Here is a 24,277-nt window from a genome sequence, read left to right on the forward strand (position 1 = left end):
GGAAACATCTCTTGCCATTTACATCTACCCAACCCATTAGAGCGAGGAGGCAGGAAATGCTGCGGGTCCCACCCCTGAGGGAGATACACCTGATGGAACCTAGAAGAAGGGCCTTCTCTGTGGTGGCTCCGTCTCTCTGGAACATCATTCCTCCAGAGATTAGAATGGCCGCCTCATTAATACTATTCTGAAAGGCACTGAAGATCTGGTTTTGCCAGCGGGCCTGGGGAACCCAGAGAGAGATGGAACCCATCAAATGGCTAGTGTGATCCGCTGTCGTCGGGGTGGGGGGTGGGAGTTGGTTTTTGTTTTTTTGTTTTGTTTTTTGTTTTCCCAAATTTTGTTCTACTGTACTTTACTAATTTATTTGATTCTTTCTGTTAGTTCTTATTGTTTTTATTTTTATTTTTGTTTTAAATATGATTTTACATTGTGTAAGCCACCTCGAGTGGCCATGGGCGAATAGGCGGCAATATAATCAAATAAATAAATATCCTCTTTTCAGTGATTTATAAAGGCGGTGGAGAAAACTCCAAGAAACATTCCATGACAGATTATATTCACACAGTTTTGCATGTACACAATGCACTGAGTGAACTCTAAATTTATGCAGTGATTATTTCCATAGGAACTAAGGGGGGAAAAGGGGGGGGTAGGATTTTCCTACTATTTCTCGCATCTAATTTACCTTTCATTATGGGCACTGCTTCAGATTTTTATTTGACTCATTCTTGAGCATGTGAGTGAAAGACATATGATTTTAGAAAAGCAGTAGGGAATCTGAGACCTAAGGTCCAGAATTCTTTTCTGTGGCTCTCTAGTCCCTCTTCCCTTCATTAACGCTGAAAATATTTGGCATAGCCTTCTTTTGAGTTGTACAAACTGAATATAACCGGCAAAAAGGGACCACAATTAAAATGAAGGGGATTGCTCCAAAGTTCAGTCTTGTTCAGACACCTAATATCACCTTATCCATTTTGAGGTACTTAAGTCTCCCCCAAAATGCGAAATTTAGCCTTTGGCCAGCAAGAAGTTGCTCACCTCTAGTTTAGGGGAAAGAGGAGCCATGGAGATTCAAGGCAAACAAGAAAAATGTGGTGAGGCTTACTGGAGATCTATAGAACTTCTCTACAGTCTTGAATCATCTCCTCTCCCCACTAAATTACAGTTCAAGGATATACAGTGCCCATAGGCCACGCTGAGTATAGTTCCAATTTCCCACCAAAGGGTTTGCATTTTTAGAATGATTTAAGATGAGAGACAATGTTGACATGTCCAAAATTCTGGTAACTAAGCCAATATCTACACAGCTTGAAGACAACCCCTGGTTCCATGTTTTGTTTTGTTTTGTTGTTTTTTCTAATAAAAAAAATCAGCTGAATATCTTTTCTGGACATTAGCAACCAACTAAGGGAAAGATGAAGTAATCTTCACCAGCCCACTCTTCTTGTTCTAAGCCTCCATTCTCACACTCTTATGTGTGTTACGTGATGCTTCTATTATTGGGCTCTACTCCAGATGCTGTATTTGGGACCCCACAATGATTCCCAAAATTTCATCTAATGGGATGGAGAACCCAACCCAAAACGTGTAGGCTCACTATTTAAGATAGTTCTTGCAATTTAGGTGAAAATGATGAAGATGCCAAGAGTTTCTAATTCTATGACAAACATTCAGATAAGCTGAAACACAGTGTTAGCCCCAGATCTATCTTGAATCAGATTTGGGGCTGCCACAAGGGAGGATGGGAAACTGTGGCGATGAAAGTGACTTGAGAAGGGAGGCAAGCCACAACAACATTCTTTTACCGGAGCTCAAGGTCAAGTTGCTGAAGGTTGGAGGGGAGTTCAGAATGGAGGTGGATTGGAGAGTGTGGAGAGTGTGACTCGAGGGTCATCAGTAAGGGGGCTGGGTGTGAGTTTAATATAGCAGGGGAAAATGCAGGAATTCAGATTCGGGTTTTCCCAGATGTGCCAATATGACTTCTCTAATAAATTCTTACTTGGGTGGATTTTGTTTCTGAGTGCTGAATTTGGGGTGGAGAGTTTGGTTGGAATGCTGACACTCAGATGGTGGGTGCTGAAAAGAGCTCGCAATAAGAATACAATCGGTAATAATACATGCATTCAGGTGATCCAAAAGAAAACAAAACAAAAAAGCCAAACTGGTTCAGCTTTATGCTTCAAATTTACCAGAGTGTCTCTGAACATTTCGCTTGCTTATGCTTTGTGTACTTTTTTTCTTAAGTATTTTTTCATGACAGTCTTAATCAGTGAAAAAAGAAACTGATCTTCAAAGCATGTGGGAAATGTTTACTCTGGAGTCCAAAATGTTTCAAATGCCAGGTCCTTTATCAAAGGAATGAAAAACTCTCAGACCCAGAGTTCAAAACAAATATACAGAAAACATTTCCCAGTAAAAAAAATCCCCATTCTTGGATTCTTTTTATGTTTTCTTATATTTTGTTTTGAACACATGACAGGAAACGACAACCGGATTCTCTCTAGGCAGGAAAGCAGCTGGGTTTATCGAATACATTCAGCACGTCATGTGAGAGAGTATATTTTTAAAATGGACTTGGCAACATTTACATATTTGAGAAATGATAGAAGTAATTCATGTGGGTAAAATAAAATGGCCAACGTTATCTTTAAAACCATGTTGCTTTTTTCACAGTCTACATCTCATTGCCTGGGGCAAAGAGGTCTTCCAAGTGTTTTAGTCACATTACAATTTAGATGGAATTATTTGTTCTTCTTGTGGTATTGCTGTAATGTTTAATGATGCCACAGTTTGAGAAGCAGTTTCCAATGTATATGGGAGACACTATTTATTTCAGATTCCAAACAGTTCTCTTACAAATGGTGGATCTGACACTTACCAGTTACTGACTTTCCACCTGCCTTGCATTTATGTTGCTCATGGACAGAGGGCAATTCAGTATCCCAAATGGTGAGCATGCTCCATGGCATTAAACAAAATTAAACCAAATCACTAAATCTGAGACTATTAAGGCGTTGGTTCCTTTGATCTTCTCCTCTTCTTTTTAATCTTGGAACTCTCCACCTCCACTACCTCTCCAGGATAAGTGTAAGATCCACACCAAGACAGGAAAAACAGCCGAATGGCTCTCAAACAATGGGACCATTCCCACCAAACAGATCAATTCTTGTACCAATAAGAAATGCCATGCTTGTATTCACCTAGAGCACTAATCTATTTGCCAGATGACTTCTGTTTCAAAGATAATCAGCTTCTCATTTTACTTGTGGTGGTCATGGCGTCTTCTTTTGACATCAGAAGGCCGTAACTCCATCATCCTTTTTGAACATGGCAGACAAAGTTGAATTTTGACTTAGTTGAATATAGAACTTAGAAAGTTCTATAACTTTCTAAGAAAAGTTATGGAAGACCATTTCTCATGTTAGACACTACATTGTTGATCCTGTACATTCTGAATTAATGTATTTTACCTTGAGCTCAATTTCATGGCATCCCCCCGTGTTTTTTTTCTTTAACCTTGAAGGAATATTAACTTACTGTGTAATACTGATGTTTGTAGTTTTTATTGGGAAGGTTAGAGGATTTAAAAGTGCCCTTCAAAAAGAATGCAAGGCAAACAAATCATGACTTCTAATATAATATTAAGGTACTGGTTGGAAATTACTGACATGAACAAATCCATGGACACTGGAATGAGAAATGGACTTGTTCTTTCATATGAATCTGCAGGGAAACAGATTGAGTGTATTAATGTTGGCACATTTATTACTCATTGCCAGTCAGATTGGGAAAAGAGATATGGTTTTTAAAAAGTTAATTGCCGAAATTAATACCCACTAATCTCTGAGGTAGCCAAGGAAATCAGATTCCTTAAAAGCAAGAAACTAAATCTGGGATGAGAAGAATCTACAGTCACATTTCAGTTCATAATAAATAAAAAAATTAATTGCAGAAAAAGGTATTCTTTGAATTCAGAACTACGAGAATAGTTCAGAATTCAAAGCAATCTTTATTTCCTTTGCAGAACCAGGGGAAGGCCTTCTCTGAAGTTGCTCCTGCCATCTGAAACATCTTGTCCCCCAGTGGTGGGATTCAAATATTTTACTATTTAATACTGGGAGTGGCAGGGGAAGGGTACTGTAAAATCTCCAGTCAGAGGTGGTATTTGCCTGTTCTTTCAACTACTCAAAATTTCCACTACCGGTTCTCCAGAACTGGTCGGAACCTGCTGAATGCCACCTCTGTTGACCCCCCAATGTGAGGTTGGCCCTAACCCTCCTATCTTTTCATAAGGGCCTCAAATCGTGGCTGTGCCAATTGGCTTGCGGCCCCAGTAGGGGAATCAGTGCAATTGAGGTGGTTGATAGAGTAGTAACAGATCCCACCTGCCTCCTAATCCACCCCACCGTCCTCACATGTATTTGATTGTAAGGTTTGATTTTAACATTGTATGTTTTAACTAAGATGTAAGAGTTACCCTACGGAAAGATGGGAGGCCAATAAATTTGATAAATAGATAAATAAAATAAAATGGGCGTTGGTAAATTTACCTGTGAACGCCCTTTCTATCTATGCTGCGAGAGAGCCCAGGATGGGTAGACTCCTTCTTATGACGTCATTAAGCTGAGTCTGTACTTGTATATAAAAAGCCAGCCCCCGGGAGAATCCCCAGCTTTGGCGAAGATACTTGACAACCTGAAGAAGTGTCTCTAAAAGCAAACAATCCAATACATTAACATGCCTTACCATCTCCGGACAAACCAAGAGAAGGGCTGGGCTCTCTCGCAGCACAGATAGAAAGGGCATTCAGAGGTAAATTTACCAACGCCCATTCTCCTCCATGCTGCAGTGAGAGCCCAGGATGGGACATACCAAAGCTTGCATGTCCACGGGTGGATCCTCATCCGGCCAATCACTCCAACAGTGGAACCATGCACTCAAGAACCCGTCTGCCGAAGGCCACCGTTGCCGAGGCAAAGGAATCCAGACAGTAGTGTCTGATGAAGGGAGACGGGGATGTCCACGTGGCCGCTCTGCAAATCTCATCCAAAGATGCCTGGGTGGCCCAAGTGGCTGAAGTGGCTGCACTTCAGGTAGAGTGCGCCATTAGACCACGGAGTACTGAAAGAGCCACCGCTTTGTAGGATTGTGCGATGCATGTCCTTGCATCGCACAAGCTGCTACCTGCTAATAGTAGGGAAAGAAGCCTTGCTCCCCAAGTGAGAAGGTGAAAAGGAGACAAACATGGCTTCTGTCTTTCTAAAAGGGGAAGTGTGCTTGATGTAAATTCTAAGAGCCCTTCTGACATCTAGAGTATGCCACTTGTACTCTAAGTCATGATGTGGAAGGGGACAGAAGTCAGGTAACACAATGTCTTGGGACCGGTGGAACCAAGTGTTAACGTTTGGGATAAAGGAGGGGTCCAGATGGAGAAGAACCCTATCATTGTGAAAGATGCAAAGATCCTGCCTGATAGAAAGGGTGGCCAGTTCTGTCACCCTTCTGGTCGAAGTGATAGAAACGAGGAAAACTAGCTTTAGAGTTAGGAATTGGAGAGACACTGTTCTAAGCGGTTCAAAGGGGGGCTTCGTAAGGGCATTAAGAACCAAGTGAAGGTCCCATGAAGGATAGCTGTGCACCACAGGAGGGTGTAGGTTGGAAGCCCTTTTCAAAAAATCTCCTGACTGAGAGGTGATGGGACAAGGAAGGAAGCGAATGCCATGAAAGAACTGAGGAGAGAGCTGCTACCTGGCGATGTAAGGTATTGGGGGCTCCAAGCCATCCTGAAGGAATTTAAGAACCTCTGCCAACTGGGCTGAGGAAGGAGAGAGACCCTCCTTGAGGCACCAGTGGGAAAAAACCCTCCAGGTGGCATCATAGAGGTGCCTCGTAGAAGGTTTGCGAGACACCTGGATGGTAAGGATAACCCCCTCTGGGAGATTAGCCTTCCTTAGCTGCTGCCGCTCAAGTGCCACATGGTCAGCTTCAGCCACTGGGGCTCCAGATGGATCAGGGCCCCTTGGTGCAGGGAGATAAGATGGACCAGGATCCTTCAAGGGGAAGCCACAGACAGGTTGTCCAGGTCTGCAAACCAGGGCCTCCTTGGCCAATAGGGTGCCAGGAGAATTAGCTCCACTCATTCCACCAACAGCTTCCGAATGATGGGAAGTGGGGGAAAGGCATAGAGGAGACCCGCGGGCTATTTGCAATGAAGAGCATTGGTCCCCTCCACTCCCTGGCAAGGAAACCTGGTGAAGAATCTGTTGACTTGGGCATTTTGAGGAGTGGAGAAGAGATCCACCTCCGGAGGTCCGAATCTGAGGGAAAGATCCCTGAATAGGGACGGAGGAATGGACCATTCTGCATGGTCGACTAAACTTCTGCTCAGCCAGTTAGCTTGGGAATTGTTGACTCTGGAAATGTGATCCGCTGAGATCGACAGCAGGTGTTTCTCTGCCCATAACCCCAAATGTTCTGCCTCCCTCATAAGTACGTTGGATCTCATTCCCCCCTGTCTATTGATGTGTGCCTTTGCGGCCATATTGTCTGTCAACACGAGAACATGGGAGCCGGTCACCGAGGCTCTGAAATGTTTGAGAGCCAGAGAGATAGCTCTGAGCTCTAACCAATTTATGGGATGGGTGCTGTCTGATCTGGACCAAACCCCTTGAGCTATCTGACCCTCCATATGGGAGCCCCAACCCAGAAGGCTGGCATCTGTGGTGATTACTAGCCTGTCTGGTTCCTTGAATTGAAGCCCCTTTCAGTGGGACGGGGAGAGCCACAGGACCTTGACTGACGAGTGGCTGGTTCCTGCTCGTTGAAAGGGGAGCAGGAACCGTTGGAGTGATCGGGAGTGAAGCCGTGCTCACAGGACGATGCCAGTACAGGAGACCATCTTCCCCAGTAGTTTGGACATCAGCGACAGTGGAACAGTCTGTTGTTGTTGAATCTGGCTGATGATCTCTGCAAGGCTTTTTCCACGATCTGGAGACAGGAAAACCTGGCACAAAGTCGTGTCGATGACTGCTCCCAAGTGTAGCAGTTTGGTCGTGGGTGAGAGATGGCTCTTCTTGGTGTTGATGGAAAACCCGTGGCTTTGGAGGCAAGGCAGGGTAATTTGTAAGTCCCGATGAGCCGAGTGGATGGAGGAGGACAGTATCAACATGTCATCCAAGTAGCATTGGATCCTCACTGGAACAGAACGGAGTGAAGCCACCAATGCTGCTAGAATCTTTGGGAAGACCCTTGGAGCCGACGAGAGGCCAAAGGGAAGGGCTTGATTCTGGAAGTGGGCATTCTGGTAACAGAAACGGAGAAACTGGTGATGATGAAGCCAGATGGGGATGTGGAGGTAAGCCTCCGTGAGATCAATGGAAGAGAGGAGGTCGCCCTCCCGAATGCTCTCTAAGATAGAATGCAGTGTCTGCATTTTAAATCACCTGTATTTGACAAATTGATTGAGAAATTTTAGGTCAAGGATGGCTCGCCATCACCCCCCGAGGCTTTGGGAACAAAAAAAAGACGAGAGTAAAATCCATGTCCCCATTGTAAAGTGGGAACTGGTTGAATAGCCCTTATGGTGAGTAGGTGTTGAATGGCCGAATTCATAAGGGCTCTCTTTGGAGTGTCCCGTGAAACGGGACAAATCCAAAAAAATTCTGGGGATGATGATAGAGATTCCAATTGTAGCCCTAACAATGTTGAGCACCCAGGCATCCATTGTTGACTTCTCCCATTTGGAGGCAAAGAAGGCTAAGCGACCTCCGATGGGTGGGAAGAACGAGGTATTACTTAGAGTGACAGAAGGCATGACCCCCTCCCCCCAAAAAGGGCCGTTTACCAGCAGAAGGTTGTTGTCTGCCAGGTGGTTCTTGACATTGGTCTTGGCGCTGAGAATATGCCCTCTGTGGCCAAGGAAAGCAGGAGGTGGACTCCGCCCAAAAGGCAGGTGGCCGATAAGGAGCTGGGCGATAGTCAGCTTTTTTCCCTGAGGAGGAAAGAATTTTACGTTTATCTCTGGTCTCGATGAGATACGGCTCTAGAGCCTCACCGAAAAGCTTGTCTCCTGTGCAGGGGGCAGAGGCCAGCTTCCATTTGCGGTGTGAGTCCACCTGCCAATTTCGGAGCCACAGAAGCCTTCTTGCCGTCACCAAAGATGCCACGGCCCTTGATGCAAATTTGGTGGAATTGAGGGTGGAATCTGCAGTGAATTCTGCCACTGCTATAATTTTGTTAAGGTCCTGCTGAGATCTGAGGTCAAAGGCAGGCAATCGATCCTGCAGTTGGTGCAGCCATCGTAGAGATGCTCTTGTGAAAAACGATGCAGCAGTCGAAGCCCGAACAGCCCACGCAGCTGCTTGGTGGTTGTACTTGAGGGTCTGTCCGGAACGCTTGTCCTCTGGTTTAAGGACATCCTCTGGCTCGGTGGGAGTGCCAGAAGAGGAGAATGATGCCACAACCGGACTGTCTACTGAGGGCACTGCAAGGGCGTTGGCTTGGGCTGTGCTAACATTGTAAAACCGCTTGTCCAAAGATGATTGACGAGGACCTGCCGAAGGGGAAGCACACTGCTCCTTGACCATGTCAAGAAACAAAAGGGGAGAAGGCAAAACCTCCATGTGTATTACTGGCTTGGAGAAGAGCGAGTCTCCTTGCCCGGGGGGTTCCCCTTGTGGTTCAGGTGCTGCTTCCTCAGGTGACAGCTTGGCAGTGACTAGGGCCTTGCTAAGTAGGGGTTTAAAGAGCGCTGGTTTAAAGACTAATGCAGAGGAGGGCTGGTCTGGACGAGAGTCTTCTTCCTCTGAAAGATTGCGATCACAGATTTTACCCTCTTCGCGCTCTGAACGAGAGGAGCAACTGTGTTCAGATAGGGAGGTGCCCTCTTCCCCTTCATACTCCTCCCATTCTGCCTGTGAAGAATGGACCCTGAGGTCTTGGGGTCTGTGGAAATCTCGTTGCGGAGGTAAGGAAGCCATAGATCAAGAAGGGAGAAGGGCCTGAACCCTTTCCAGAGGCCGAAGAATCTGTTGAAAGCCTTCAGCCAATCCCTGCCTAATGGCTAAGGAAACAACAACTTGGATCTCCCTGGGCCTGTTATCAAAGGTAGTGGAGGGCCGAAGGCCAGCTGCAGTGGGCGTGAAGGTGGCTTCCGGCCTGATCTGGGAGGCCTGAACTCTGGAGGGAAGAGAGGGGCATAGGGCCCAGAAGTTTGCTGGAAATATGGCCCAGACCTGCTGAAATCCTGAGGTTGTTCCTCAAATGCCTTAGGGGACCAGACGGGGTGGTGGTGCAAAGGCTCCATGAACAACTTCCCCTCCCCTGGGGGGGCTTCTCTGGAAACCCTGATGTTCAGCTGGCTGGGAAACCTGTTGCAGTTGCCCTCTCATTTGTTGAATAGTCTTGTTAAATTGTCTCTCTAGAGCCGCATGTCTGCGTTTCTCTGCCTTCAACTCAGCCTGAGTTGTCTTCTTAGGGGCTAAAGCTTTAGCTCTGATTTTTGCAGCCACTTCCCTCTGAGCAGTACGTTGTCTGTGTCTTTTCCTTTTAGTGGGTTGGAGGGCCTGTTCCACTGGGGAGGGGGGACTCTGCATGAGCATTGTCCTGATCCATTTTAAATAAGCAAGGCTCAAGAGTTGAGAGAATGGCTCTCAAAAGTGCTTAAGGATGGAAGTGGGTGGAATTGGGTCTTTGGAGCCCTGAAAATGGCCGCCAGGACACTTAAAATGGCCGCTCACCTCGTGTCTGAAGAGACTGCACTCAAAGATGGCTGCTGCTCGTTGATGGCTCCAAGAAGTGAATTTTGCTTCTTAGGCTATTGCAAGCCCCGAGCGATCAGATCAGCCAGAGAAGGAAGAGATGCCTCCCACGCGATCAGCTGGCTGGCTCTGTTATCAGTTTGTCGATCAGTTTTATGATCGGACAAACTGTGGCTATGGGGAAGGTCTCAGACGCTTCCCTGCTTGCCTAGCAGTGCTTGGGAAATTGTTTATCCCAACATTGCAGGAGAACGGGGCCCCGCTCTCCTGAAATTGCAGCTACCCAGATCCCCGGGAGCTGATTGAAGCAACGGTAGCTTCTGTAGAAAATCACTGAATAAAGCTAACGCTTTCAGAGACACAGCTTGTGACTTAAAGAAGCTGAGTCAAAGCTGGGGATTCTCCCGGGGCTGGCTTTTTATATATACAAGTACAGACCCAGCTTAATGACATCATAAGAAGGAGTCTATCCATCCTGGGCTCTCGCTGCAGCATGGAGGAGAATCAACCACCTCTGCCTTCTTACTGATACACCTGCTACATCTGAGCTGCACATTTCTCTCCACCACCCCCCGCCGATTCATTCCAAGTTCAAAAATACCTCCTACATTTTCAAATCAAGCAGCAGCAATGTGAGGAGCAATCATCATATAATCAGTATTCATCAGCAGCGAAAGTCCAAGAGCTTATCCTGGGACCAATTGACATCTCCTGATGAAAAGTTCATCGCCATCACAGCAGGATAATGAAAAAGCCATATTGGTGGATTGGTCTTATTGATAATAGCATCTCCTCAGAATACGGAGCACTGAAACAATTACAAACTGCCCGACAGACCGAACATATTAATACAGGCTGCTAAATTAGAAAACAAAGCTCAGTTTAATAATAATAATAATAATAATAATAATAATAATAATAATAATAATAATAATAATAATAATAATAATTAATAATAATGGCACATTTAAACAAGCAACTAAGAAAATAGCAGCTGCTCTTTGAAAAATGCCACTGATATGAGCGTATATAATCAAATCAAACTTTATTACAGTCTAAGATCACCCTAACCAGTGTAGTCTACAAAAATAACAGTAGAATAAAATTATATATTAAAAACTATAAACAGAAATCTAATGTCTTTTTAAAAAGTGCTTAAAGGGAGTGGTAAAAGCAATGAATAGGCATAGGGGAATATAGCAAACTAAATGTACTTAATACAGAGCATTCTATAATGACAGGCTAGATGCTCATTAAAACTAGTTTGTGGCACAGCTCATCTTCTGACATACTTTAAGTGCTACTGTGCAAAACCTGGCAACAGGGTATGCTATAGCAGGTCGATGTCTGAGAATAGCAGGATTGGTATCTAAAATCAGCAGGGAAGTGTTGAATTGAATTGAACTCTGGGTATTCATGTAATAATGGTGAGCTGAGGCTAGAACGAATGTGTCAGTATTTCTCACTGGGGAAATACATGTTTTGTGGTTTCTACATGGCCAGAGGCATAGGAGATTGTCTCTCTGGGTAAGAGAAATTCCTGTATCAGCCTTTAAGGGCAGCTGAATCTTTCCTTTATGGCAGTGATGGCTAACCTTTCCGTCCTCATGTGCCAAAAGTGTGCACGCACACATGTGCCAGCACCCATAAGGCAATGCACGTGGGGGCCCCCACTCTCCCTGTGCATCCATGCACACCCCCTGTTTGTGGGGGAGGTTTTTTTTTTGTCTCCAGTCAAGGATATTTGGAGCTTTGAAGCCAAGTTGAAGGAATTAAAGGGACTTCACCACCTGTTTTTGTGCCTGTGTTGTTTTTGTATCCCATCACAGATAGCAATAGCACTTAAGACTTATATACCGCTTCACAGTGCTTTACAGCCCTCTCAAAGTGGTTTACAGAGTCAGCCTATTGCCCCCAACAATCTGGATCCTCATTTTACCCACCTTGGAAGGATGGAAGGCTGAGTCAATCTTGAGCCTGTTGTGACTCGAACTGCCCAATTGCTGGCAGCCGGCAGTCAGCAGAAGTTGTCTGCAGTACTGAATTCTAACCACTGTGCCACCACAAATGGAAAATGATCATGTGAAACCCCCACCCCCACCCCAGGACACTGCAACTGTCATAAATGCAAACCAGTTGCCCAATGTCCAAATTTTGATTATGCGACCATGGGAATGCTGCAATGGATGTAAACATGAAAAACAGTCGTAAGTCCTTTTTTTCCAGTGCCATTGTAACTTTGAATAGTCACTAAACAGATTGTTGTAAGTCGAGGATTACCTGTACCTGGCTGTTTAATTTAATACCTTAAGACTCTTTAAAAACACCTTAAGGTAGTATATGGGACTTCCCTGTTAATAATGCTGTTGTTCTTGGATTGCCATCTTGGGACTAATCTATATATATAAAAGCAAAAAAGCATTCATGCATCATCACAAAATCTCCAAAACTGTAGAGCCTACAAACTTGAAACTTGGCACGTCTGTTCCTCTTGGCTTCTAGGTGCTCACTAAGAAAGGATTTTTTGAAATGACCATCAAAGCATTAGTATTTCCTATATTATTATTAACACGCTCTGATGTTAAGGAGTTCTACTCCCCCTCCCCACCTGAAAAGATATATCTTCCAACTCTAGTTCAGCTAAGCCACACCCAGGTTCCTTGCTGTCTCCTTCTTGCTCACACAGCAAATACTGTTTCAGTTTCCAAACAGCCCTGAACTCTCTCACACACAGACAGGACACTAGCCAGATGAATACCAATGGATGCTGGTAGGCAGAGGCACAACTTTTCTCCCTTATTTTCCTCCCCAAAAACTTGCCCAATCACATAGTTTTGTAGCAAAGCATGGGTACCCTGCTAGTTTGTAGTTATTTTTGTATTTAGCAAATGTTTTGTAGTGTTTTTTTAAGGTTACTTTAATCGTTGGGATCCACCCAGAGTTGACTGGAGTTCAGCGGCATCCAAACTTAAATCAGCCAATCAGCCAGTCAGTCTGTCAGCCAGGCCAAGAACGAAGGTTGGGTTAAAATCATTTCAGCTGATTGATCACAAGCATTTCTGCTTTCAAGCTTGGCCTCGCTGTGACCCATCTGCCAAGAACTATATTCTGATACCACAAGCATGTGCTCAGGCCTGAAATACTGATCATAATGAACACGGTTCCTTTCCCCTCTGGGATAAATAAATAAATCAAAACTAATATAGTGCGTGCAGACTTTTGGCATGTAACTGCTCTGTGTGATGGTAGCAGCCTATAGCTAAATGTGATATTCAGGGCAGACATGTCTAACTTTAGCACAAGATGTCTTGTTTGCATGTGAAATAAGAATGTAGGACTTTAAATAGAACCCACAAAATGCTTATTTATTCCCTACCTTGCTGTGCTCCATAGAGTTTCAGAAATTTCTCCCTGGTATTCTGAAACACAAATTCTGCCATGGGGAAAATGTTTTATATCTGAGCAGCATAATGAGAAAAGGTGGGGAAAGGGACAGATTTCATTGCCTTCTCCAGCATGTGTTGAAACTATACATTATTTGTCCAGCTGCTTTTTTTTTTTTTTGCTTGTTTATTCATTTAAAATTGGCTAGATGTATATTCTGCCCCCAAAAGTGTTCTCTCAAAAGTTACCACCATCTGGATTTTGTTTTGGAAACAAAATTCATAGATGAGAACGTGGGGCCATATTGGCTGGTATTCTGTTTCAAGGAGTCAAAACAGCCAGATGCCTCTGAGAAATTCACATACAAATCATGTGGCAGGTTTTAGCCAGGAAAGCTTTAGACAACCTCCAGATATACTAACCATTAGCTTCTACAAGTTGGCTGTTAGAAGCAGAGCTGGTTTGAAATTGCTCAGAGGGCAGTTCTTTCTCAGAAAAGTTTTCCGATAATCTTGAGTCGGAACATCCAGGGAAGAAATGGCAAATTGGAGATAGCAAAGCAGAACAAAGTATTCAGCCAGTTTGGACCGGTTCTGGCGTACCGGTAGTGGAAATTTTGAGCAGTTCGGAGAACCGGCAAATACCATCTCTGGCTGGCCCTGCCCACCTGCCCTCGCCGTTACCTCTCCTATATTCCCTTGGTTTTTTAGCTCAGCTGATTCGCATGAGAGAGCGGGTTGCTGTGCCTCAGCTGAGCTAAAAAACAGTTCAGTTCACTCACCAGCATTCAGACAGAGATCGGTCTTTGAGCCCTGCGCATGGGCACGTAGAACCAGTAAGGGAAAAAAAATGGAAACCCACTACTGCAGCAAAGCAAATAAAAGCATCGCAGTGAAGAGCTGGTGAGCAGACCGACTTTTTATAATTCCTCTCTAGACAAGAAGACGACTTGAGAAGAAAAACAGTGATCTCCAGCATGTTTGGAACTATGGGAGATGAGGGGATGTGAGCTTCACTAAAACCTTCATGTACGTTCTCTTCTAATCACTTTTGGAAATTGTTTGTTAATTGCTTTTTAGCTACTAGGAACCTTTGGGTTAATATGTTTTATAGCACTAGTTGAGTTTCTTTCATTTCTTAGCAAAATCAGTATTAAATACAAGTTTAAAGGCTAAAAACAAATCTTTTCTTGAATAAGCAAAAAAAAAAAAAAGTTTTCAGAATGTTGATTTTAGAAAGTTACAAGTAAACTAAAGGTCCAGATGGATTTGAAGTAAGATTCTGAAATTAATTACAAGAATTCTTCTCTTGGGAAAATGCTGTTGAGTTCTTTAAAGAAAAAACATAATAGGATGAAACTTTGAAGTTGGACCCATGTCAAGCACAAACAACCAGATCCACACCTGTAGAGTTCAAGCTAACTACTTTACTATATTCTGTCTATTATACTGGAATCTCCAAAGACTGCTTGCCTTTTGCTGAGAACAGATAGACAAAGTTCTATGAAGCTTACGTGGGGGGAGTCAATTCTGGATGTAAAAGGATTCAAGGCTAATTCCTTGCTTGAGATTTCCTGCCTGGTTTCCTAACAACATTAGAGGGAACTAGAAGGAACTAATGAATTACAATTGTGGGAGAAAAACGTTTAAAATTGACTTGCTAATACAGAATGGAGCAAAATACTTTTAACAATGGATGTGTTAGAAGAAACAACAGACACAGAGTATTGGTGAAGTTTTCAATAATCTCTTCACCATTTTATTTGATTTGCCAATTGTTTACAAGATAATAAGTATAAGTGTATACATAGTTGTGAATACATGAGCCATTAGCATGCTGCTTACACTAGTGAAGAATGAACAATGGTAGCCAGGCTGCCAACACAAATGACTTCACATGAAGAGCAGAGAAAGGGGGGGGGAGTTGTATTGCTGCCATTGTATTTAGTGATGTCTTCCTAATCCAGGAGAAATTTGCTATTATTTCCTCAAATTCGCCATTCACAAATAAAATGGCATGTTCTTATCAATAAAGGTAAATGACTCATTTCAAAGGTGTCTAATTAATTAAATCACTCAAATAGGTAATTCAATTTAACGTTTGATTAAAATGACAATTCTATCAAGATTTGTTCAAACTGAATCTTCAAATGAAAGTTCTGCAAAGCCTTTATAATACAATAGTCTGAACAACATATGTTCCCTTTCATTTCATCATTCTTCTAAATGCACCTAAATGCCAGTTTGCTATAAATGGAAAAATATGAACATTTGCTGTTTTATTATTTCCACATCAATGTTTAAAAGTTTCTTTTGTGGTAGTGCTGGTGTATTATGGGGGCAATTGCAGATTATTCTTTTTTGTTAGTTTCTAGAAACATAGTTTATGAGATTAACTGTATGAGGAGCATTTTGATTTTATCATGTTAATATGCAGAAATTCATTTAGTATATATAGTCAAGATTTGATTTGAGAATGACCTACAACACTGATATTTTAAATGTTAGGGCTCTTCCGTGGTGCTAAGTGGAGGATGTAACCTACTATTTCTATTGTTGAGCCTACGCTGTAATCCTCATGAAAGTATGCCAGGTTACTTCTTATATAAAAGGTTCAGTGACAGATTACATTGCACAGGCATATAGAAGAGCATCCTGGGATGAGATGTTTTCAGAGTGGCATTACCAATATCATTAGAAGTTATAGAACTATAATCAGCCCTGTAATAGAGCTGCCTTGGAAACTGTTCAAAAACGGCAGTTAAAACGGAGATCTTTCTGTATTGTTAATTGGTCTGGACATTAGGTTTAGTTGTTGCTCATGTTATGAGAGCCATTTTGATGCAGTAGTTTAAGGCATTGGGATAGAAACTGGGAGATTGTGTGTTCTACTTCTACCTGGGGCACAAAGTCAACTGTGTGACCTTGGGCCAGTCATACTCTTTTACCCAAGGAATGAGGCAATGGCAAACTACTTCTGAAACCTTGTCAAGGAAATTGGATAGAGTTATCCAAGAGGCCATCAGGAGTAAAGACTGGTTCAAAGGCACACACACACACACACACACAAATGCTATGACAAGTGTAGAGTCCATGTCTAGGGCCAGTTCTGAATGATTTTTGTTTAGGATTAGAATTTTTTGAAGGATTGTCAACAGCATACAAACATCTAAAACATTCACAAGTGTTTATGAAAGAGATTTACAACTCCACCTGTGGTCTAAAACATAGCTACCCAAAGTAGCAATTGCCTATAACTACTCTATGTGTATAATACAATGTTTAATGAGATTCTCCTCATTGAGGTTCATTACAACTATAATTTTATTGGTATTTTTAATGCTTCAGGTTTCAATTTAATCTTTCTTCTTTATGTTAATTGTTACAATGCTACCTCTTTTCTGTTGTGTTTTATTTAGAAAGCAGCACCAAGGTGATCTTAATCTACCTTGGAAAATCTAAATAGAGTTGGATTATTAAAAATGGTGACTACCAGAAAAGGTCTGGACTATAAAATAGACCAAGGTTGAAAAGTCCAAGAAGAGGGCAATGACAATCAGTTTAAACACTATTAAACATGGAAAAATGTTTCACTTTTTTTTTCTTGCAATGATTTATCAAATCAGACTCAAAATGAAGTTTTGAATTAACCAATTTTTTTCTTTTCTCTTTTTTCTGTTCTTTTCCCTTCCCCCCCCCCCCTCTAGAATATAATTTGATGTGTGAAATCCAATTCCAATTCCTTGGAGGACCATCTTGGAGACAATGTTAGAACACCCAGAGCACAACCATTGTGTGTCATGTTTCTATTTCCACATGTTCCAAAGAATTGTCTCAACATTGGCTCGAAGTCAACCCAAAGTATTGGTTGTCTCCTCTTGTTACTCTGCCAAATAAATAGGGAGAGACATGTAGAAATGACTGCTAAAATCTTTCAGTTGGGAATTGTAGATGCATATTGACGATTAGATTAAGTTGTATACTCAAGGTCTGTATCTTTTCATATTTTATGGAAGTCTTTTAGAACAAAATTGTATAAATGAAAGATGAGAAGTAATTTCAATCTAAACACTTGTCACAGACTTGCCATGCCTGAGTAGGAGTTCAGCAATAAATTGGAATCCATTCAGCAATCAATCATCTGGCAACTTGTGCTATAAAATGAGTAGTATTCAGCAGAGTGAATTCACTTCTAGCAGAGAAAAGAGTTTCAGATTTCTGTTTGGGGGAAGGAGAAAATGGAGTGATATCAAGGTTGATAAGACTGTATAATGGAGATTGCAAGTCTATAATGATTCAACTAGACTTTGTTTTTGATGTGGCTCTACAGTAAATGGAAGACATTAATATTTAAGAGAAAAATGCATCATTGGTGAATCAGAATATACTCAGTCATTCCAGGAGGACTGAGTGTCTGATGTTATACTGGAAGCTAGCCAGAAATGTTTCCTAGTATTACTGTAAATAATTGTAAGTCTTAATACACTGTATTGGTTTGATACAACAGTATTTGTACAGTATTAATTACAATTACTGACATTCTATTGTTTAGATAATTTATATTAGAAATAAAAGAAAAATAAATATTCTATCAGTAATATTATAAAGAACTATTTGATTTTTCATATGAAACTGAGTATAACATTAGAAGAAACTGCTGCAAATTACATCAAAGTATTTATTGTACAACACATTTGCAGATTAATAAAAGTAAAAGTAATTGTAAAAATCAATTTAGCAAGATTTTAAATACTCCAACGTTCTCCAAGTTTAAGTTCCCAATCAGATATTGTTGAAATTGTATGTTACTTCAACTGCCATGCAAAATTTATTCTCGCTGTTGTAAGGCTATATCTCATTACATTATGATTTTTCTAATTATTTTTTTCTGAGGTTATACCAGGTTAAGAAAAGTTGTGGTTTCAATTTAAATTTAAATTCCATTTTTCTGCACTTTACTATAGAGTATACACCTTTCTAATATTTTGGGTTTTTCTTACATGTCCAATACAAATTTTCCTCTTGCTTGATGGGATTTGCAACAATTATTACTGTATGATTTGTCTGTTATATTATTGAGTTGTGTCCCTTCTTTAGAATATGTTGTACCAGTCTTCCTTTAAGTTATAACTTGATGTATAATGGTCCATAATTCTTCCCACTGTTATGTTGTAACTGTTTCTTTAAAATCTCGTAACCATTTTACCACAGCATTTTTTCTTTGTGCTTTTTCTGTATCGTATCTAAAAGTTTATATATGTGTCATAACACATTGTTGTTTTTACAGGAGAATTTCTTTTTCTTAATATTCTTTCTTCCTTCTTGAGATCTGATTTTATCCTTCCAGCAATTTGTAAGTACATCAGCCATGGTATCTTCCAGCTACCATTTGCAGTTCTTGCTGTGTTTTTAATCTGTTCATAGAGGCTGAGTGAATCAAATCTGCATATGTAATGACGTTTTTCTTGCTCTAATTGTCTCCAACATGAAAAGCATTTGAGAGGGAAGCTAGAGGTGAAATTGTTGGACTTATTATTCCTTTTGTAGATTTCTATGCTTTTATCAAATTTTTTTTAATAATGTGTCCCTTTAGTGTTTTGCTCCTCCTTTGTATCTCTATACTATAGATATCTATGAAAGTGCATTGGCTAAACTGGTTTTCTTCCAAAACTGCTGTTCATCTATTCAAGGATTTTAGACATTCTGTTATCCGTGACGGTGGCTTGGCTTTGTGATTCAGTTTGAAATGCAGAAGACATTGTCTTCTCTCTGAAATCTTATGGGACTTTTTTTGTTTGCACCTTTTCCCACTCCATATAAATTTACCAAAAATTTCTTGCCATTTTTGTAAAGATTTCTCTGAAATTCTGATTGATGCCATTTGAAACAGATTGATCTTGGGTAGCACATTCATTCTGATGATTGCAACTGATAGCAATAGCACTTAGACGTATATCTCTTTACGGGCCTCTCTAAGCAGTTTGCAGAATCAGCATATTGCCCCCAACAATTTGGGTCCTCATTTTATTCACCTCGGAAGGATGGATGGCTGAGTCAACCTTGAGCCTGGTGAGATTTGAACTGCCAAATTGCAGGCAGCCAGCAGGCAGCAGAAGTAGCCTGCAATACTGCACTCTAACCACTGTGCCACCACAGCTCGGATCCTAACCAAGATGGTTTTAGATAGATTTTTCAAGATCTTTTTTAGTGTCTTGCTGTAGTTTAACATATTTAGTTATATTGACTGTTTTCTGTGCAAACCAAGGTATTTCACTGAGTTGGCTATCTGAAAGCCAAATTAATTTCTCACTGTATTAAAAATCTTGCTATTATTCTTTGGTTTTTGAATGATTTTATATCCAGAGTATTCTCCAAAATTACCTGTCATCAGATATGGGTAGCCAGATGTTATTCTACTGGGATTTGAAACTGCCATCAGATGTTAGATGATCATATTCAGGATCTGGATAGCTCTTGTAACCCTCATTTAGTGACTTCCTTGTTTACAACCATGTGCAGTTACAGTGATGATAAAAAAGGAAGTCTATGACCAATCTTCACATTTACAATCTTTACAGGTCTATAAAAAAAGGAAAGTTGAAGTAAGATCATAAGCATAGTTGCTGTTTCACTTAGCAACCATTTTCACTTAACAACCAAGTGGCTGCTCCCAATTGTGGTTGTTAAATGAGGACTATGGGTATATATAATCTAAAGTGAAAAGAATTGTGAGTTTTATTTCTGAAAGAAACTTTGCACCCCATAAAATAACTTCTGGTTATCTATATCTGATGATTTCCTATAAGGATAAATCCAATATGTGGTATTTCTTGGTGCCCAATACATCTCAAACTTTTGAAAAGATTTATTTTACCACAGGGGTAGGATTCAAAAATTTTAACAACCGGTTCTGTAGGCGTGGCTTATGTGGTGGGCGTGACTTGGTGGTCATGTGACTGGGTGGAGGTGGCTTGGTGGTGATGTTATTGGCTGGGTGTGGCCAACTCAATATCACTCACATTGAGGCACGCATCTCCTCGCCTGGCCTCTTATGACTGTGGGGATGCTGCAACAGTCGTAAGTGTGAAAAATGGTCATAAGTCACTTTTTTCAGTGCCATTGTAACTTTGAATGGTCACTCCACACATCAAAGTACCAGCAAAGGAGGGGAAAAAAACTCCAGAGACATTCCTGAGACAGGAAGTCTAGTCCTGCCAAGAATATAATAAGGGTTAATGGACAGGCAGTTTCTGTAAGCAACCCCAGAATGTTTCCTTCCTGCCTTCCTTACAGGATTAGGCCAGTAATTTCTTCTAACAACCAGTTCTCCGAACTGCTTAGAATGTTAACAACCGGTTCTAGCAAATAGGTGCGAACTGGTAGAATCCCACCACTGCTTTACCACCCATTGGAACAGGTTCCCAAAAATATTTATTATAATCATACTGAAAAGGTACAATACTTTCAGAATAGCAATACCATATTAAACATGGATTTTGTTTCTCCCACTTTATATTTACATTTCAATTAGTGTTTTCATGGGCAATTAGAGAAAATTGTTTTATTGCATTCCAAGTAATTAGTGTCAGATAACAGAATTTAAGCTAATATTATTTGATCATCTCTATAGACTCAAACTGCGCTTTGGACCAAATATTTGTGCGCTGCATTTGATTTCTATAACATTTGACACAGCACTGGCTATAAAGTAGAGCCATAGCCATAGCAGAACTTGGTGGCATACGTTGTTTTGTAAAACTACAGCTGTTTCCTTATGAATTATTGTGTAAAAGGACAAAGAGAATCAAACTTCTGGATCACACCTCCAACCTCATGTAGCTACATTCTGTCCATGGGTTACCATACATCTGGCAAAAGGAGGGAATGTCCTCCTGTTTGTCCTCATGTCTTCCATCCGGCAGGAATAGTTTTAAAATCAAATACTGACAGGATTTTTGAATGTTTTGAGTTTGTTTGGACTGCCTTCACAACAGTAGTTGTTCAAATTTTTGTGTGTCGTGACTTTGTCAATTGTCTTCTTCTTCTTCTTCTTCCTTTTCCTCTTCCTCTTCCTCTTTCATCAACTGAGTCAGCAGCATAGACTGATAGTATTTGTTTTCTGAGTTCAGGAAGTAGCCTCAAACCAGCTTCAAATCTACGATCCTTTCAAATCTACAGTATGACCCTTATGATCCCCTAGATCACAGCACCCATCCTAAGTTCCTATGGTAAAATTTGAAAAGTTCATCAGTCTTTCATCGAATAATGAATATGATAGCAGTGTTCTAATATTTAAGGGGCTGTCACAAAGAAGAGGGTGTCACCCTATTTTCCAAAGCACCAGAAGGCAAGGCAAGAAACAATTGAGACAAAGGGGAGATGCAACCTAGAGCTAAGGAGAAATTTCCTAATGGTGAGAACAATTAACCAGTGGAATGGCTTGACATCCAAAGTTATGGGTGCCCTATCACTGGAGGCTTTTAAGAAGAGAGTGGACAGCCACTTATCTGAAATGATATAGGATTTCCTGCTCAAGCAAGGAGTTGGACTAGAAGACCTCCAAGATCCCTTCCAACTCTAATTTATATTATTTTATGTTCAGTTCTATATCACTGCTGTAACAAATAAAATGTGTTGGAAAAATATTTCAATTGAAAACCAGTGTTTCTGATGCTGGAAAACGTAATTTTAAATACATAACACCCAGATCTGCATTTTTTTTGCAGTTTTTCACTATAATTTTGTCATGGATGCCAAGAAACATAAATCATCACTTGTTCTCCTATCCATGTCATCCTTTTTCTGTTCAGATAACTGGTAACCCAATACTATACAGCACTCTGAGATAGGAGACCTTAATGTGTAGATTTTGATATATGAAAGGTTCTTTGAGCCCTACAAGTTCAAAGTGAAGAAGTACTCATAAAGATTGTCTTGCCTTAGATACACACGAAAACCAACAACGGCACAGAAGACATTACGCAATTATTTCTGAAAACTTGCTAAAAGAAAAGGGGTTTCATGATTTTCCCAAATTCTGGGAAAATGGGGAGCAAATGTATCTCTTTGAGAATTGCATTAAGGCTTAGCATTGTCAAGCTTCCAAGTAATATGAATAATGAATAATCCGAGGTGACTATATTCCATCAAAGCCTCTTATTAGGAACATGTCAAATTGGAAAGGTCTTGGTGTAATTCCGGCTCTGACCTAACTCCGGAATTACACCCAGTAAAAGCAAAAATTTGAAACTCCCCCCCATGGTCACATTCTCCAATTAGCTCACAGTCCATCAGTCCGGTGACTTCAAACTCCACCTTCAGCTATCTTCAGGCACCTTCTCAGTTGCCATGGGAAAGAATGCCAGCTAGCCATAACATTTCCCCTTATCTCTACAACCCCTCTTCCTACTGCCAGAATGTGGCGAGCCTGAAGCATCATAAATCCCTTTACAGAGTACCTAAAGAAAGTTAAGAAGAAGAATAGGAAATGACTAAATAAAACATGGCTACACATATGTCAGCTTTAGGGTCGACAAGCATGTTGTATTATCCTATTAATTCATCTATGTCCTCTGTAGGTTCTGATTTTGGTTAGAGAATATTCTGAATTATGGACTATTAATTGAGGCCTAATGATATGAATAACATAATGTAAATATAATAATGAAGGAGAACATTTGGATTTATTGGACCATAAGTATATATAGGCAATTGTTATACACTCTGACAACATTAAGTTATAGCTTTTGATAGATCAAGGGAATCATTTTTCTCATTCAAAAGATTGGTCATTTTCATAACATAATAAATGATTCTCCCATATTACCTTATTAACAGTGTTGTGCATTATTCAACAGCCTTGCTTGTTAAAACATTTTTTCCCTGATCAGAAACATTACATTTTAGAAAAACAACTTCTACTTTAAATATTTAATACGTCAGCATGTCCAGATCTTCAAAAGTAACAAGCAATTTCGACAAAGGAGTGCACTTTCTATACTGTTAAAAGCATTTCTGGCATTTTGTGTCCGCTGATGTTTAATGACTGTATTTTTCTAGCATTAAAAATGAATTAATATCTGCCTGCCTAAGTAGTCTACTGTACATTGAATGAATAAATCCTGTTGAGTTATCCTTATTTGTAGATGGGATCGAGTTTAGTGAATAGTTTGTGCTTCATTTTTGTAGAAGAAAAAATGAAAAGGCTTTAAAATTCAATTTGTTACGGAGTTTGTTGCACTTCAAGTTCGACTTGATGAATGTTTGTTACCTTTGAATTTTATCAAGCATAACAAGCATCAAATTCACCTACCATGTTTTAGGAAATAAGATGGAACTGAACAGGTGCAAATACATCAGCGGCACCCTAGAGTTGCAATAAAAGATATACCTTCTGCCAGGTAATTTTTGTAACCTTTAATACTGCTGCTAAAGGTTACCATTATTGTTCTTACTTTTACATGGAAATTATTGCTGGAAAATGTATCCACTTTGCATTTTGTATTAAACTGCACTAGCCTAATTCATACTTCTAGAAACATAACTAGAGTTAAAAGGCAATTATCCTTTAGTATTTGAACTTTCCTGAATTGTTCAAAATACTATCTTCCAATAAAAAATAACACATACAGAGATGTGTTCGTTGGCAGTAAAGGGGGAGAAAAGGAATTAATTGCTTAAAAGGAATTATATGAAAGGGGTGCATGCAAAATTATATACATTAAGAAAAGTGAATGAAACACATGGTTAAGGAAGTATATAATTACGTATACTTTTCAATTTTATCTAAATGCTTTCCATAATGATTCTTAGCTGAAACAAACTATGTTAATATCCAGGAAAATCTGACAAACTTCTCAAATCCCAACATGACTCTCCCTCTACATAAAAGACAATTTTCAAAGATAGTGGTGTGTGAAATTGCATCAGACTACCCAGTTACACATTCAAAGAAAAAGAATCCTGAGAACAAAATGTTCAGTATAAGACTGAGTTAACTAGGAGAAATCAGCCTTATGATGCAAATGGGTGTGGAGCCTTCTTGGAACTGTTGAAAGGACTGTGTTGTAGACTGGAGATAGATGATGTAGTATCCCTCCCCTTCTGTTGAAAGAGGGCTTTTCAGTTTTGATA

At 40.6% G+C, this 24,277-nt stretch overlaps 2 protein-coding genes across 2 annotated transcripts in view; both read right to left on the bottom strand.

Annotated features, from left to right (window-relative positions):
- Positions 1-24,277, bottom strand: part of GPC6 (glypican 6) — an 883,277-nt gene that overhangs the window by 697,794 nt on the left and 161,206 nt on the right. The window lies entirely within an intron of this gene.
- On the bottom strand, positions 7,794-9,177 carry LOC148130583 (uncharacterized). The gene has a single exon (XM_087967503.1). The coding sequence runs from the start codon at positions 8,979-8,981 to the stop codon at positions 7,794-7,796; it is 1,188 nt and encodes a 395-aa protein (XP_087823629.1). The 5' UTR covers positions 8,982-9,177.

Source organism: Notechis scutatus, chromosome 5 (assembly GCF_049901735.1).
Source record: "Notechis scutatus isolate UNSWTSFEM ecotype Mainland chromosome 5, rNotScu1.2, whole genome shotgun sequence".
In the NCBI taxonomy this organism is placed as follows: Eukaryota; Metazoa; Chordata; class Lepidosauria; order Squamata; family Elapidae; genus Notechis; species Notechis scutatus.